General features: G+C 44.6%; 1 protein-coding gene across 1 annotated transcript in view; it reads right to left on the bottom strand.

Annotated features, from left to right (window-relative positions):
- Positions 1 to 14,998, bottom strand: part of TMEM171 (transmembrane protein 171) — a 17,013-nt gene extending 2,015 nt beyond the window's left edge. Inside the window, exons 1-5 of the mRNA XM_057363781.1 lie at positions 14,903 to 14,998; positions 14,474 to 14,668; positions 9,514 to 9,642; positions 8,353 to 9,045; positions 6,590 to 6,731 (exon numbers count right to left, since the gene is read on the bottom strand). Of these exons, the coding sequence (XP_057219764.1) occupies positions 6,590 to 6,731; positions 8,353 to 8,983 (773 nt within the window). The 5' untranslated portion in view covers positions 8,984 to 9,045; positions 9,514 to 9,642; positions 14,474 to 14,668; positions 14,903 to 14,998. The remainder of the gene's footprint in view (positions 1 to 6,589; positions 6,732 to 8,352; positions 9,046 to 9,513; positions 9,643 to 14,473; positions 14,669 to 14,902) is intronic.
- Positions 14,999 to 15,481: the final 483 nt, after the last annotated feature.

The following is a 15,481-nucleotide window of genomic DNA, read 5'->3' as shown; positions in this document are numbered from 1 at the left end:
GCAGGGGAAGGACTCCTCTCCCTGAGCAGTGGAAGATCTCGGTGATGAACTGACCAAGGCCCCCACGCCCTGTCTCCCTCTATTGCCGGGCAGAAAGAGGAAGGGGGTGGGGGAAAGAACAGTGTTTTAAGGGCTTATTTTTCTTCTCAGCAACCTCCTCTGATTCTGTTAGTAATAAATTCACTTTGTAACTCTAAGTTCAACTTGTTTTGCCCTTGGAGCGGAGCATTCTCTCCCAGTCCTTATATTGACTCATGACCCCTTCATTATTTTTTTTTTCTCTCCTCTGCCCAGCTGTGCCATGGGAGAGCAAGTGAGTGGCTGTCATGAGTGCCTGGTGTTTGGCCAGTGTCAAACCACAACACTGGCTTATGGGTATTAGCTGCTTCTGGCTGTACTATTTCACAATCTTATTAAATCTTCTTCTGATCCTTAGCTCTTAATGTATCTTTGCTTTTGTAGTATATCACATATGCAGTCTCCTTCCCTTATGAAAGACAGTTACTAGACTTAGAACTGTATCACAAAAAGTTACAATCCTTAGCCACTTGAGATCTTGCATGAAAGGCAATCAAACTTTTATTAGGCATTACAGCAATCCATGACAGTCTTAAGAAGTCACGTTCCTGCACAGAGCTGGAGAAACAGAAGCAACTGGACGTGACCAGACTGCAGAGTTCCCAGTGACATCCAAGGTAAGCAGCCAAGTACTCACAGTCCCCCTCTATCATAAATGGTTGAACCCAAACTGTTCTGGTACCTTGCCCATCTCGCCCTGGAACTGACCCTCAGAATACTGCTTCAGCTGCTTTCCAAGGAAAGGGAAGAACTCCCAGCTTCTCATGATTTACACCCAGAGCTGACCCTTGCTTTTGTACYCATATCATACTGAGTGAGGAGCAGGACTACAGAGCAGTCACCTCATCTTCATTGTTGTTACCAGTCTGTGGGGGTGTGCTTGTAAAGGAGAAATACTACAAGACAAATGCTGAGGTACTATTTGACAGCATTTTGTAACAGAATTGCAGCAACAAAAAAGCCAAGCAATTGTGCGATCAGCTCATGACTCAGCGTACTACTAGCTGTCTCATCCAGTACACGCTGCAGCACAGTGTTTGCTGACAGAACACTGAGCAATGAACCAAAGAGGCAAATCACCCTTGTTCAGCAGCCATCAAAACATGACATGTGCATTCCGAAATATGGATTTGGAACCTTTAACCATGGCACTGTTATGAACAACGAGGCCATTGCTTCTCTTCCATGAAAGTGCTTGGGAAGGAATTTGCATTAGCCAAGATGCCCTGACTGCCAGCAAGGGATATGAGAGAGCAAGACTGAGTGAAAAAACCCAGAGGTGGTATCAGCTCAGGGGGTCTCTGTGAGTACTCCAGGAAGCATGGAAAGGCTAGAGCAGCTAGAGCACCCGAGCCACAGAACATCACAGCATAAGGTCAGGCATTCTGGGTTCTGTAAATAAGCCCAAGGTGTTTRATCCCCTCCACTAGATACTGTCCCAACAAACTGCTTCTTTGTGTACAAGACAGAGAAATCCACACAGGCATTAAACCATATCCACATGATTTTCCAACACTTCCAYGGATGGTGACTACCACTTTCCTGAGCAGCCTGTTCCAATGTTTTACAAACTTTTCAATGAAAGAAAACTTCCCARCAGTTAAGACAGACTTTCCCTGGCACAGCTTTAGGCCATTTCCTCTTATTCAGTCACTTGTTATCTGTCAGAAGAGGCTGACCCCTGCCTTACCACAACCTCCTTTCCAGCAATCAAAGAGAACAATAAGGCCTCCCTCAAGCCTCCCTTTCTCCAGCTCCCTCAGCCACTCATCACAGGACTTGTGCTCCAGATACTTCACCAGCTTTGCTGCACTTCTATTGTCATGCTCCAGGAATCTCAGCGCCTTTTTCACCATGAGGGGCCCAAAACTGAACCACAGAAGCACAGAATAGCCTGGGTTGGAAGGAATGTTAAAGATCATTTAGTTTCAACCTCCCAAGCCTTGGACTGGGATATCTTTCACTAGATGAGGTTGCTCAGAGCCCCATGCAATCTGGCCTTAAACACTTCTAGGGAAGAGACACGCACTTCTCTGAGCAGCCTGTGCCACCATCACAGTAAAGAAATTCTTTCTAATATCTAATATAAAGTTTCTTTCCTTTCCAAATCAATCCACCTTGTTGTGTTACAACAGTGGTCTGTTTAAAAGGCCCTCTCCATCTTTCTTGTAGTCTCCCTTCAGGTACTGAAAGGCAGCAATTAGGTCACTCTAAAGCCTTCTCTTTTCCAGGCTCAACAAACCCAATTCTCCCAGCCTTTCCTCACAGAAGAGGTGCTCCAGACCTCTACAAATGAACTWGTTGGCCTCCTCTGGACTTGCTCCAGCAGTTCTGTGTTCTTCCTGTGCTGGGACCCCAGAGCTGGACGCAGTCCTGCAGGTGGGATTTCAGCAGAGCAGAGCAGAGGGGCACAATCCCCTCCCTGGCCCTGCTGCCCACGCTGCTCTGGATGCAGCCCAGGACACGTTTGGTCTCTGGGCTGGGAGTGCTCATGGCTGGGTCACATCCAGCCTCTCTCCAGCAGCAACCCCAGGTCCTTCTCAGCAGGGCTGCTCTGATCTGTCCATCCCCAGCCTGTTTYGATACTGGGGGCTGCCCCTGACCCAGGAGCAGCACCTTGCACTTGGCCCCATTAAAACATGAGACTCCCATGGATCTGCTTCTTGAGCTTGTCCAGGTGCCCCTGGGAGGCATCCCGTCCTTCAGATGTGTCAGCTGCATCACTCAGCTTGGTGTCATCTGCAAATCCATTCATTTATGTCATTAGTGAAAGTATTAAACAACACTGGTCCCTGAGTGACACCACTTGTCAGTGATGTCCATGTGACATTGACCACTGTGACCTCTGGATGTGACTGTCAAACCAGTTCCTCATCCATTGAACAGTGCACCCACTAAATCCATCTCTCCAATCCAGAGACAAAGATGTTTGGGAGACTGTGCCAAAGGCTTTACAAAAGTTCAGATAAATGACATCTGTACCCCTCCCCATGCCCATTGCTGCAGTCACCCCATCACAGAAGGCCACCAGGCTGGTCAGGTGAGACCTGCTCTTGGTGCAGTTGTGTTGTCTGACCTGAATCACCTCCCTGCCCTACATGTGCACAGCTCCAGGAGCATCTGTTCCACGATCTTCCCAGGCAGAGGTGAGGCTGACAGGTCAGTATTTCTCAGGGTCCTCCTTTCTACCCTTTTTAAAGGTGGATAAAATGTTTTCCCCTTTTTCCAGTCACCTGGGACTTGCCCTGACTCCAATGACTTTTCAAATATTATGGAGTGGCTTGGCAACATCTGACTGATATCTACTGACTATATCTGCTGACAATTCTCTGAGGACTCTGGGATGCATCTCATTGGGACCCCACAGACTTCGGTACATTCCAGTTCCTCAGCTAACCATGAACCTGATCTTCTCCTACAGTGGGAGGGAGAAGTGACTTCACTACCCCAGTCCCCATCCTCTGTCCACGCACCTCAAGTGGGAAGCAAGACTCTCATTCAAGAAAGAGGCAAAAAAGTTGTTGAGGACTTCAGCCTTCTTACCCACTTTTCCACTGTCACCACTTTTCCCACACTGTTTATCAGGGCGTATCCCTTCTCTGACCTTCCTTTTCTGGTTAATACACCTGTAGAAGCCCTTCCCGTTATTCGTTGTGTCCCTTGCCAGTTTCAGTTTTGCTGCCTTGTCTGTCCTTACCCCCTCCCTACATAACTGTGCTTCATCTCTAAACCCTTCCAAGGTCACCTGCCCTTGTTTCCACTGCCTCTGCATTTGCTTCTTTCCCTTTATTTTGACCAGCAAGTTCCTACTCAGCCATGCCTGTCTATTGCCTACTCAGGCCTTCCTTGCCTGATACYTTGCTCCCTAAAGAGCTGACATGTTTCCAAAGAGCTTTCCTGAAGTTCAGGAGCCTGGCTTTTATTCTTTACCTGCCCCATAACTCTCAGAACTGCACACTCCACCAGTGCATGATCCCTGCAGCCCAGGCTGCCTCCAATCTTGATGTCCCAGTTGAGCTCACGTGCTCTGCTGACCAACAGATCCAGTAACACCTTCCCTCAGGCAGGGCTGTCTATCACCTGGCTCAGGAAGTTCTCCTCCATGCATTCCAAGAGTCTCTAGGATTGCCCACAGCTCTCTGAGCTATTTTTCCCAACAGTTGTGGGGGTGTTTGGGTTCCCCCAGCAGGACAAGACCCTGTGGGGACAATGCCTCCTATGGCTGGAGCAGGAAGTTCTGTCAATGGCCTCCCCTGGGTCAGGCAGCCATGGCATGCCCAGCCACGAGGTTCCCTTTGCTGCCTCGGTCTCTGACTCTTATCCACAGGCTTTCCATCTGCTCGTGGGTATTCATCAGAGATAGCTCTTCAACATTCAACCCACCTCTTTACATAAAGAGCAACACCTCTGCCTCTCCTTCCTTCCCTGTCTATTCTGAACAGCCTGCAGCCATTAGAAGTCACACCACAAAAATGTGATTCATGCCTCCAAGTTTCAGGAATGGCAACAAGGTCATTTTTCCAGCAGCACAGTAGTTTCCAGTTGCCTTTTTTTGTTATCCATCCTATGCGCATTGATGTAAAGATACCTCAGCTGAGATGCTAGCCATGTTGCCTTCCCAGAGGAATATCCCTTAATTCCTTTGAGATAATTCTCTGGTGTTTCTCTCTTGGCTTCTGTTACCTTAGGAGCCCTTGGCTCAATTCCCTAAGACTATAAGTGTGCTCCAGTGTGGCCAGCACACTCCAGTCAGAGGCAGAGGATCCTTGCAGGCACCTTATCCTTCTAATCTTTGCCTCTCATCCCACATCTTGAAAGGAACAAGCCTGGTATTGTCCCTCTTCCCTTGAACAGAGGACTTGAGGTACAACTTCACCCGTGCCAACTATAGGACAATCACTGCCCTGGTCCTGCTGGCCACACTACTGCTGATACAAACCTGGATGCCATTGTCTGCCTTGGCTACCTGGGAACACTGATAGTTCATGTCCAGGGGATTGACCACCACCCCCAAGTCCTTTTCTGCCAGATAACTTTCCAGTCACTCATCACCAAAGGCTGTAACGATGCTTCCAACTGCTACCAAACAGGTTATATTTCTGTAAGAAGTCATCTACACAGCCGTAGGGGAAGATGTTGGAAAATTCTTTTAACTTTAGCATAATACTGTATTATCCCTACATTCAAGGATAATTCTTAGTTTTGTCCCATACACTACTTAGTACAAATACCAGAGATTCATGTGGCCTTGTGTTAATTCCCTATATCTGTGACTAATAAGTCTTGTTCCAGCTAATGGTTCCTTATATYAGTGATTCGTATGTAGCAGCTGATACCTTAGTTTTGAGAGCAAGGATCATGTGTCAGAGCAAAGAATAAGAGAAGTACATTATAAGCTGATATACTGAGATACTCTCAAGGAGAAAAGATTCATCAGATGATGTGGAACCATTTCCAAACAAGTCCATGGAAATGATTAGCATATATGCATGTATCCAGGACATATGATGAAAACGTATTAGTTTCAGGAATACAACCCAGTCTGATTCACAGCTCAAACCCAGGCTTATGCAGGACCATTTTGAAGGTATGAAATCAATTCTGAATCATTAAGGTCCTGTAAATAAGTTGGTGACTCTAGACATATGACACCTAGATCTTCTAGCTAGATCAAGCTCTGACTTCTCATTTGTGGCCCTTAGAGTGACCTCTTTTTCCCTCAAGTTAGCAGCTCACTGGTGGTAATCCACAGGGAGTTAAATAACCCTGGAAGTTCTTGTAGCACAGGTAATTTGGCAGTTCCTGCTCCTTGAGCTTGGTGGTGCCAACATCAGGCAATTCAGTTAATCCATGTAAGTAAGGAATGGCTGCAAGGACAAGGTACATCTTGAGATTAAACTGGCTTTGCAGCCTCCCTTATCAGCACTCTGAAGCCTTCTGCAATATCTGACTATCCTTCAATCTTGACACATGACCACAACAGGGAAAAGGCAGAGCAGCACAGCAGAGGCACTTCCTCAYGGCAAAAGTAAGGCACACAGGAGAACTGAACACACTGGCAGATAAAGCAACATTCCCAGGGTCTGAGGGTAGGTATCATAAAATACTTGCTGCTCTAGTTCTACAGAGGCTCTTAAATTCGGGATATCACGGATATCCTAAAATGGATATCATGTCACTACTGCACTGCAGTCAAGGGCACCTTCTCTTGGACAATCTGTGGAAGAAATCTACTAAGGGACACTCATTTAAGACTGTTTTCTCTTCAGAAGTCCTTTCCAGTCATAATAATAATAATTTAATCCCCATAAAGGATACTCTGCAGCTTGTAGTTCTCCTAGTATACTACAATATTTTAATGCCAATTAAAGTAACTGAAGTAAGCTGAATTATGCCCTAGAAGACTTTGTGAAGCCTAGTAGCTAATTTATGGTGTTTMTATAAGAACATGGCCTTGGATACCTAAAAAAACACCCCAGATTTCTAAACTCAGAGATGAACACAGTCTTACCCATCACTGAAGATAGAGTGGTATGGTGGAGGATTTTCACTTGTAGACAAAACACTCGACATAAGACAATGTGTCACAGTTGGTGACATAGGGTCAGCAAAATAAGGAGGTGGTGGGGGTGGGAAAACCATCACAGCATCACCTAGGGGAAATAAACACCAATTATTACCTCTGAAAAACTGAGCACCTCTGAATATACTAACAGTATCCTAGACTTTTTACTTGCTAGCTCTTAAGATAAAGTGCAATGATCCCACACACAATTGTTATATTCTGGGCTGTTAGAGTAGGCTGAAGGTACATTCGAAACCTAAGTAATCCCAAAATAAAGATGCAATATTTATAAATAAAGGATTTCATTTAGACAACACAGCTGGGGAGGGGGAGTGTTTCATTTMGTTAAGAGACACAAACATGGTTGGCTGTCTACAAAAAGCTAAAGTGCAAAGCACACTGTTACTGCTGGATCACTTGAAGAGTTGAAAAGCATTTAGCTTCCCTCCCATACCTAAATAGGTCATTCTAAGTTTCTCCAGTATGTACTGCAGTACTATAATGGAAGTTGTTAATGGTTCTGAGGACTGATTTTATGTGCTGTGACAGTTTCCCTACTGAGTTACTTGTAGTTCAAGGCACACTACCACAACTATTGATACATAGTCACTACTTCAGTATATTATGCAGCAAAAAATCTGCCGATTTCCGCTTGGTAACTGAAGAGTTTAAAACTTTTTTTTTTAAACAGAGCTTGTATCATTCAGTGAGCTGGCTTAATTTACATACACATTCACATTGTCTGGCACACTTTCTTCCTTTATAATTTGTGTGCTGGGACAGTTCAGAGAACATAAAAATSATTGAATTGTGAGGTGGGGGTTGTTTTCTACCTAAGTCACCAGTRTTCCAGAACAACACTATGCCAACCAGACTTCAACCCTCAGCCTTTCAGTTTTACTTTTCCTGACAGTTTAGAGCTATAAAAGGAATCTACTGTTTTTGCCTTCTTGCCTTTAAAGACAATCTGAATTCCCTATTGATTTATCCTGGTGACTGAAAAACTGACTTCAAACCCTTCTGTTTCCTGAGTGCTATTAGAAGTGAATTTCGTAATGAATTTYGAGTCCAGTCAGTTAGACAGCTTTCAAACAATACCATGACTGACTCATTCATCAATGAAGTTATCAGAATAATCAAAGTTATCAGAACAACCTATGCATGCAATGTATTCAATGGGCATTAAAACCAGGCTATATGCACAGTATTATTCCCTGCTAACACACTACATTTGCTCAAATACTGTGTGATTAACGGGGGCATCTTGTAATTACATCTGTGATTGAGGATGTGGCCACAATTTAAAAAATACAAAACACTGGTTAAGAACCAGATTCTTGTGTTTAAGGGSTCAGAGCTCAAGTAAAATAAATCTTTAAATATAATCACAGAAGTCATYAGACCTGAGAAATGCAGTGTTAATTACACTGTTTGACAACAGAACTGGGGCTGGACTTATTTGTGTCAGATCATGTTGCTTTACACAGTGAGACCTTCCTTCTTATGCCAAAAGAGAGATTCTGCATTTGTGAGAAAGGTAACTGATCATACAGAAAGCATACAAGACAAAGCAACATTCTATTTTGCCTGTCCTGACACGCCAGAACTGACACATTTAGAGCTCAAATAAATAAAATCCAGAGGTAAGCTATTGGTGGAAAAAAAACCCTACTAATTCCCAGTGTAAAATTCCAACATTTTTTACCCACCTACAGTAACCTGAAAAGCTTCAGGGCTCTGAGGATGTTCTTCACTTTCACAGGATTCTTGGCTGAGATTTAAGTTTTGCTTCTTTTTAACATGAGCTATCACGAAGAAACACAACCCAGTGAGCACAATCAAAGGTCCCATGATTTGCAGTGACAGGAATCCACAGCCCTGGAGGTCCACGTCAGAATTACCAGTGTGGTTGAGCTGTACCATATGCCAGCCAGGGCTGCAACCAGGAACCCAAATGCCCAGGATGCTAATTAGCATTCCACTAGTTAAAAACAGGAATCCAAATATGAGAAACTGGGCAAACTGACAGTTTCCACGACAAAAAACCAAGCTGTACACCTGCTCATTTTGCAATTGTCTTTGTCTTATATACATCCTGGCCCTTGATCGTGCCAGTAAAACACAAACCAGTCCAGTTACAGCCAGCACCGGCCCAGCAGCCTTAAGGACCTCACTACAGTCACTGAAGCTTCCAGATGGACATGACTGGAGAATAAAGACTGAAAGAAGGAATCCCGCACACAGCAACACAGCTCCAAAAACAAAAAGGAAAAAAATAAGTTTCCCATGTTGTCCATTACTTCCTTCACCTCCTGGTGCAGGAACAGCCACTGGATACATTACAACAGATCTCCTCAAGCAGACGAGTTGTTAGCATTAAATGGCAGCAAACTACAGTAGATCTGTGAACATGAAAATATACAAACTAGAAGAAGAAAATAATCAGCAAGAATAGCCAAATATAATCTCTTACTTTCCAATTTGCTACTCACTCTTTATTGTACATTCTCTTGTATTTTCTGTTTTGTAGTACCTCCACTATAGATTACAGGGCCTAATCAAGTCTGCTGATGTTAAATGCATATGAAAAGACAGAACTTGCTTCACAGTTTGACTTAAACCAACTGTAATTGCTGCTGCACAGCTAAATTAATTGTTTCTTTAGAAAAACAGTCTTATAATTATGGGGACATTATTTTCAAGGGTTGGACATTTGTAAGGAGGAGAGGTTAGCTTTCTCCTTGGAAAGAGAATGCTACAGGAAATTTCTGTGATGAACTGCAGGCAGCAACAGCTTGTGAGAGAGTACCTTAATGCAAATGCTTAATGAATATTGGACTTTTTAACTAAGTAAATCTTCTATTACATACCTTCTCAAAGCATATAAATCTTGTTTCTTTTTCCACAGGCAGTAATGACCTTTCTGTTCCTCTCTTTAAACAAGCTTCCTGTCCTATGTTGCTGCAAAAGCAAGTACTGAGATGTTTTTTGGTTCCGTTCTGAAATGACAAAACAAAAAAAAAGAAAATAAAAACGTCATTTTAAAGACCAGTTCAAGCCTCATTGACTACATAGTTRGAGTTGATAAGCATGGTGCTCCTATGTTTCCTTTCAACTTCCCCTACTTCAGAATACTTTGTCTATGCTCCAAAGGTCTTTAAAAAGAAACTAATGAAGATGGCTCCCAGAAGGCTTATGAACCCACAGGACTCTAGATTCAGAAGCAAAATAGAAGAATACAGAAAACAGTGTGGAGGCCAATAACAGCCCATACAGCMGTCTGGATAACAAATCTGCTAGATGTGGACATACTGGGACAACGGAAGCCTGACGGAAAGTTAGGACAGAGTTCCAGTCAGTGAGCCCTAGTAAAAAAAAAAAAAAAATAGACTCTGCTGTTACCCACAAGCAAGTTTCTGCTACTCTGACACTCTGGCCTACAGAGCTCAGATGAACACCAGTACAACACTCCATGGTGACTAGCAGCCATCCAAAGGCAACCTGAAATGCAGGGGAAATTCAGACTACGGAAAATAACAAGTCTCATGGACAGACCATCAGAAAGCCATTCCCTACCAAGCGTAGGAAGTACTTAGTCATGCTTGTGATGCAGAGTTTTGACACTGCCCTCTTCCCCTCATCAGCAGTCTCCCGTGACAAAAAATTTCACCTATGTCTTGGGTATATGAGGACAGATATATAGGGACTGGTGGAGTTTGTCACAGGTGGAAGCAGAGAATCAGTTACGGATGTTTGTTAGTTAACCTTCAGTCTCTACCACCTTCTGCTGCCCTGCTACTAAATCAGATGACTGGAAGCTACAGCCCAACATCCCATGAGATTGGATCCTCCTTACAAATGCCTCAGGTACACTTATTCCACAAGAAAAACAAGGTATTATGTGATTTCTGAAAGCAAACTGTTGAACCTGTCTGCCACGACAAGGTCTGTGTCACTCCCCAGTAACTGCAGTGCCCCAAGGAATCAAAACCAAAACATAACCACAGAACCCACTAGTTCCTTCAAATACATAATCATTTATCTGCAATGAAAGGCAACCTACTGAGTCACTACTTTGCCACTTCTAAGAGTAGAACCCAATTAAAGGACAGGGTGAGTAAATACATCAATAACAAAGTTGTTAGATGGTTTACTGCTGAACATCAAACCAGGCCTTCCGAGAGCATGAGAGAAAGMACAGTGCATCATGCAGGTAAAAGGCACAATAAGCAAAAGATCTGAGAGGCAAGGAAACACAGGAAGAAGGCCAATGCATGAAGCAACAAAGTCCCCTAGCTGGCTATGTTCAACCACAAAACTGAGGGGCCTCCCCTTAATGCATTACTATGAGTAGTTAACCTGTAAATTATGTCTGCTAAGTGTTTATTCGTGTTTTGAATTTAATCTAGCCCTCCACTAAGATTGGTTTGAAAAACTGTTAATTGAGGGTCCTGTGGTAGAAGAGTCAGATTCACTCTGGGGAAAAAAAAAAGAATTACAAAGAGTACTAAAGACAGGACAGCATGTCACTGGAAAAAAAAAAGAATCAATCCTGATTGATTTCGAACTGACGACCTTAAGCTCAGCATATTTTCAATACTGCATGAGCTAAAGTCAGTCTGAAGGCTCTACTGTGCAGAAAAGAAATGGGTTGAGTTAGCCACTTCTTTGATTTCAGTGGTCTTTGTTAAATTAATAAAATTCTTTCTGATAACTGCATATGCCCATTCTCATAAATTATCTGAGCTGGCTCAGATTTCCTGACTTACTAATAAATGTACAAAGCTGAGTAAAGGCCTTTGAAACATACACACACAAATAAACAAATCCTAGCAAAGCCCAGTTTTAGACACAACTATCTTGAGATACTGTTTTGCTGAGGCACATTAGCCATTATAACAGCAACACACTGCAATTATAGAGAACTCTGAATCCTTGCTTTGCAGTTCCCTCTAGGGAAGAAAACACAAACTTAAATACAAGCAAATTAGGACAAAACAAAATAATGTTAAGGCAAAAAAAAAAAGTAAATTCAAATGCATATTCCTTACAAAGAAAAATGCAGAGATTTGTCTCATTACTCCAACACAGTGACTGCTTCTCAATCATCAATCCTGTTGTTATGAGATTAAGTTGAAAGACACATTAGAAATTAAGCATGTCCATATTTTCTCCATTCTTTCAGGTCACAAAAGAAGGAACATTCAGAACAGTCTGCTGTGGCTTTGAAGATGAAAGCCATAGATTTTGTGTTGCAAAAGCYAAGGGAGGACTAATTTCCATTTACATCACCATGAAGTGAGATTAAATTTACTTCCTGTGTTTCAAGAAAAAGCATTTTAATAGAGATGCAAGCTTTATATTGTCTATGTGCTTGAGATACTGCCACTAGATTTGGTATCTCCACAGCATATTGATGTAAAGGAATTTTCCCTTCATATTAAACTCACTTCTGAAAGCAGTGACAGAAACCATTAGATTATGTTCTACTGGAGTGTAGAGGCCATCAAGTATGAAGCAAAAAGGGGAAATGGAAACATAGTTTGTAAAGGAAGTCTGGTTATAAGCTTAACCTAAATGGTATAGTGCTTTAGCTTTTTATAAATCAGGCCCATACCAGGGATATGGAACAGGAAACAACTTCACAACTTCTCGTCATTTTTATGTCTAACACTTGTATTACAACTTCCATATTATGGACAACTCCAAGAATTTTAATATATTACTACAATCCTTAACCCTTTGGAATTTACATTTTCCAAGATTTCCACTACAAACACAGGGCTATAAATTTACTTCCCCTTACTCTTATGAAATCTGATAGCTTCATGCAGACATTATGAATTCAGAAATAGAAAATCAAAAAAAAAGAATAGTATTGGAAGAATTAAAACACTGCTTTCCCCCTGTTTTATCTTTGCCAGAGTAGGTTCCATTCCCCCTCCTTTTACTTGCAAAAGCACACAAATAATTTCATGCAGAAGTTTCAAGACTAGYCTGTGTTATTTCAAAAATTATAATACTCTGTCAGTTGTAGTCCACAACAGAAATCCCACGAGAATTTATAAGCCATCTTTTYCAAGGACTTCCAATTTTCCATTTTTACACACATACTTCCAAATTTTGAACTGCTACTGGGAAGTTGCCAGTGCCATTGCACAATTATTTTTGTAGTATTTTACTTTTTTCCCAAGTTTCATATTAAACTATGACTCCTTATTGGTCAAGCTACCTGTAAGGAAAAATGCTCTCAAATTCAACCAGTTTAATTTCCATATTAAAAGATTAATGACTCCCCATTACTAATTTCCATCTTTGTTCATATCTGCCTCCACACCCACACCATTTTCTGTTCATCATTAAATYGCAGTTTCCCACTGGACTGGACTCTTAACTTGGCATTCAGAGACACTATTGCATGAGTACATGTGGTTAAACTAAATTGTAATGTGCAACCTTCATCCCACACTCTTCCTTCCCCAAGCTGTTTTTAATCTCTTATTTGAAGAGCTAAGGGAAAGTGCCCAACAGGATGTACTTTCAGTTTTCTACTTTTAAGAAACAAGACCACAAGCAGTAACAAGTTCTGAGATGCCAMATACATGCAATTTGATCTATTATATATGCAATCACTAATTAGTGCCTGACAGTGCTCTTACAGAACATGAGACTGATATCTGATAAGATACCAAGATTTAGACAGTGTGTGTAAAGGTTTCTAAGCTGAGAGTGGATGCCACAGGAACTCTGCCCATATGGGCTGACAAAATTATTGTTTCAGTATAGGAAGGGTGAAGCTGTGTTGYTCTTTATGTTCACTGCAGATGGGGCAGGAGCCACCTGGCGAAGTGCTGGAAAGCAACCGCAGTAGGAAATGCCAGAAAGTGGGATGAACCCTGCCGGTCTCCAGACACATGTGCACCAGGGATCTTCCTCACCACAAATCAGCACTGTCAGGGATTCTGACTGTGCCAGACAGACCGCCATTCTGCAAAGCTGCCAATTCCTATCCCTGTGGGCTGCAAGAGAAAAGCAGCTGCAATAAAAGATGGTGCACAAATGTTCGTCACTCAGTTCAGCACTAAGAATACTGACACCACAGTTGGACAGGAGGCCCCCAAAAGTCTGAACAGTGAGGAGCTTGCAAAGCAAAGCTTGGTAACCCATTGACTAGATGCCATGCAGGCAACTAGGACAGCACCTAGATTCAAAAATGAGCTCTGAAGGGTCCCATGCTTGTTGGTGGGATGCTTTTTACCTAATGCACCACTGGCACACAAGAGCTGTAGCAAAGCAGCTCCTATTTACTGCAGTACACCCAGGGACACTGGGGAGAAAGCATACGGATACTGCTAAAGCCAGAGCTGAAGTTTTTYAAACCAGTAACACACAACATATCAATTTCTGGAAATTTACAGGAAGGTCTGCCCCAGGGAGCTAATGTACCTTAAAGCAGCAAAAGGCCTAAGACAAAAAGACTTGCAGACTCTGGTAACCATCGGGGAGATGCAGGGCTCCAAAAGCTACCTAAAGCAATCCCGTCCCAGTTTCCTGAGCCTAGCCTGGGGCATTAAGCCAGACAAATTAATGGACAAGCAATTAAGCTCTACTCCATCTATGAAAAGCAGCATTCCATGGCACCTTTCTCTCATGCACCAGCCCATCAGGCATGCCCTRTTCTAAGTCACTTAGTCTTCTAAGTTACAATACGGTCTTCAAGAGGACAGGCCATGGCCCAAAAGCTGCCATGCATYACACTGGAGCAAGGAGCGCTGCAGGACAACCTCTCCACCAGCCCTCCGTGTGGGAGCGGCACCTGAGCCTCCTCACCTGCGCCTTCCCAGCTGCACGCCACCATCAGTCACGAGAGCACTGTATGCCAGAATAGCTGTAGAAGTCTCTTCACAGATATTCAATCCTCCCTCAGGGATGGAGTAGAGGTCACAGTGGGGAAGCAATGTGGGGAGCGGTGGCCTTTCCAGGGAGCGGACAGGACACTTACGCCCCGGATAATTCTCTCGCACCCTGCAGAAGAGGGAAAACAAGGGAATGGCGGCGGCTGTGGGCAGATGCGGCGCGACCCTGCCGGCCGGCCGGAGGACGAGATGCCCGGCCCCTCCCGCCGCCCTCCCGGGCCGCCCCCGACCCCCGCCCGGGCCGGCTCCCCCCCGCCCGCCATGGCGGCACAGCCGCAGGGCCCGCGGCCGCGCCGGGAGAGAAAGGGCGGCCGGCGAAGGGCCCCGGGCCCCCGGCCCTTACCTGCCGGCGGCGTGAAGGAGGCAGGAGCGCGGAGGAGCCGCTATTTAAGCACCTGCGGGCGGCGGCGCGGGGCTGGGCTGGGCTGAGCGGGCCCAGCCGAGCCGCCCCGGGGGAGCGCGGGCGCGGCGGCGCCGCCCCTCAGTGCCCAGCGCCCCGCCCGGCGGGGGCCATGCCGGGCCTGCCCGCGGCTCCGAGCGGCCCGGGGCCCGGCGGCTGCCTCCCTGCCTGGCTCCGACATGTCCGCGCCGATGGCCGAGGGGCAGCTCGCTGGGCATGGCCGCGGCACGCAGCTCTGGAGTCGTATGTACGAGGCCGAGGACTAGCGTGCCCCTGAAATACCCGCGGCTTCCAGGCGAGCCCTCAGGATGCTAGTGCCRCATCTCCCATTTCACAGAATTACATCTCACAGCATATTCTGTGTTGAAAGGGACCCGCAAGGATCATCGGGTGTAACTCTTTAGTGAATGGCCCATCCAGGGAGTGAACGCACACTCTGGGCATAACTAGAACCAGGCTCTGTTTCAGCAGCCCTTTGTGTTGTAGTCGCTTCAGCCATAACAACACTTGCCTTACGCTTGA

This window comes from Malurus melanocephalus, unplaced genomic scaffold (genome assembly GCF_030028575.1).
Source record: "Malurus melanocephalus ecotype Western Australia unplaced genomic scaffold, MMel_1.1 scaffold_31, whole genome shotgun sequence".
Taxonomy (NCBI): Eukaryota; Metazoa; Chordata; class Aves; order Passeriformes; family Maluridae; genus Malurus; species Malurus melanocephalus.
This window is presented reverse-complemented; position numbering and strand designations above follow the sequence as displayed.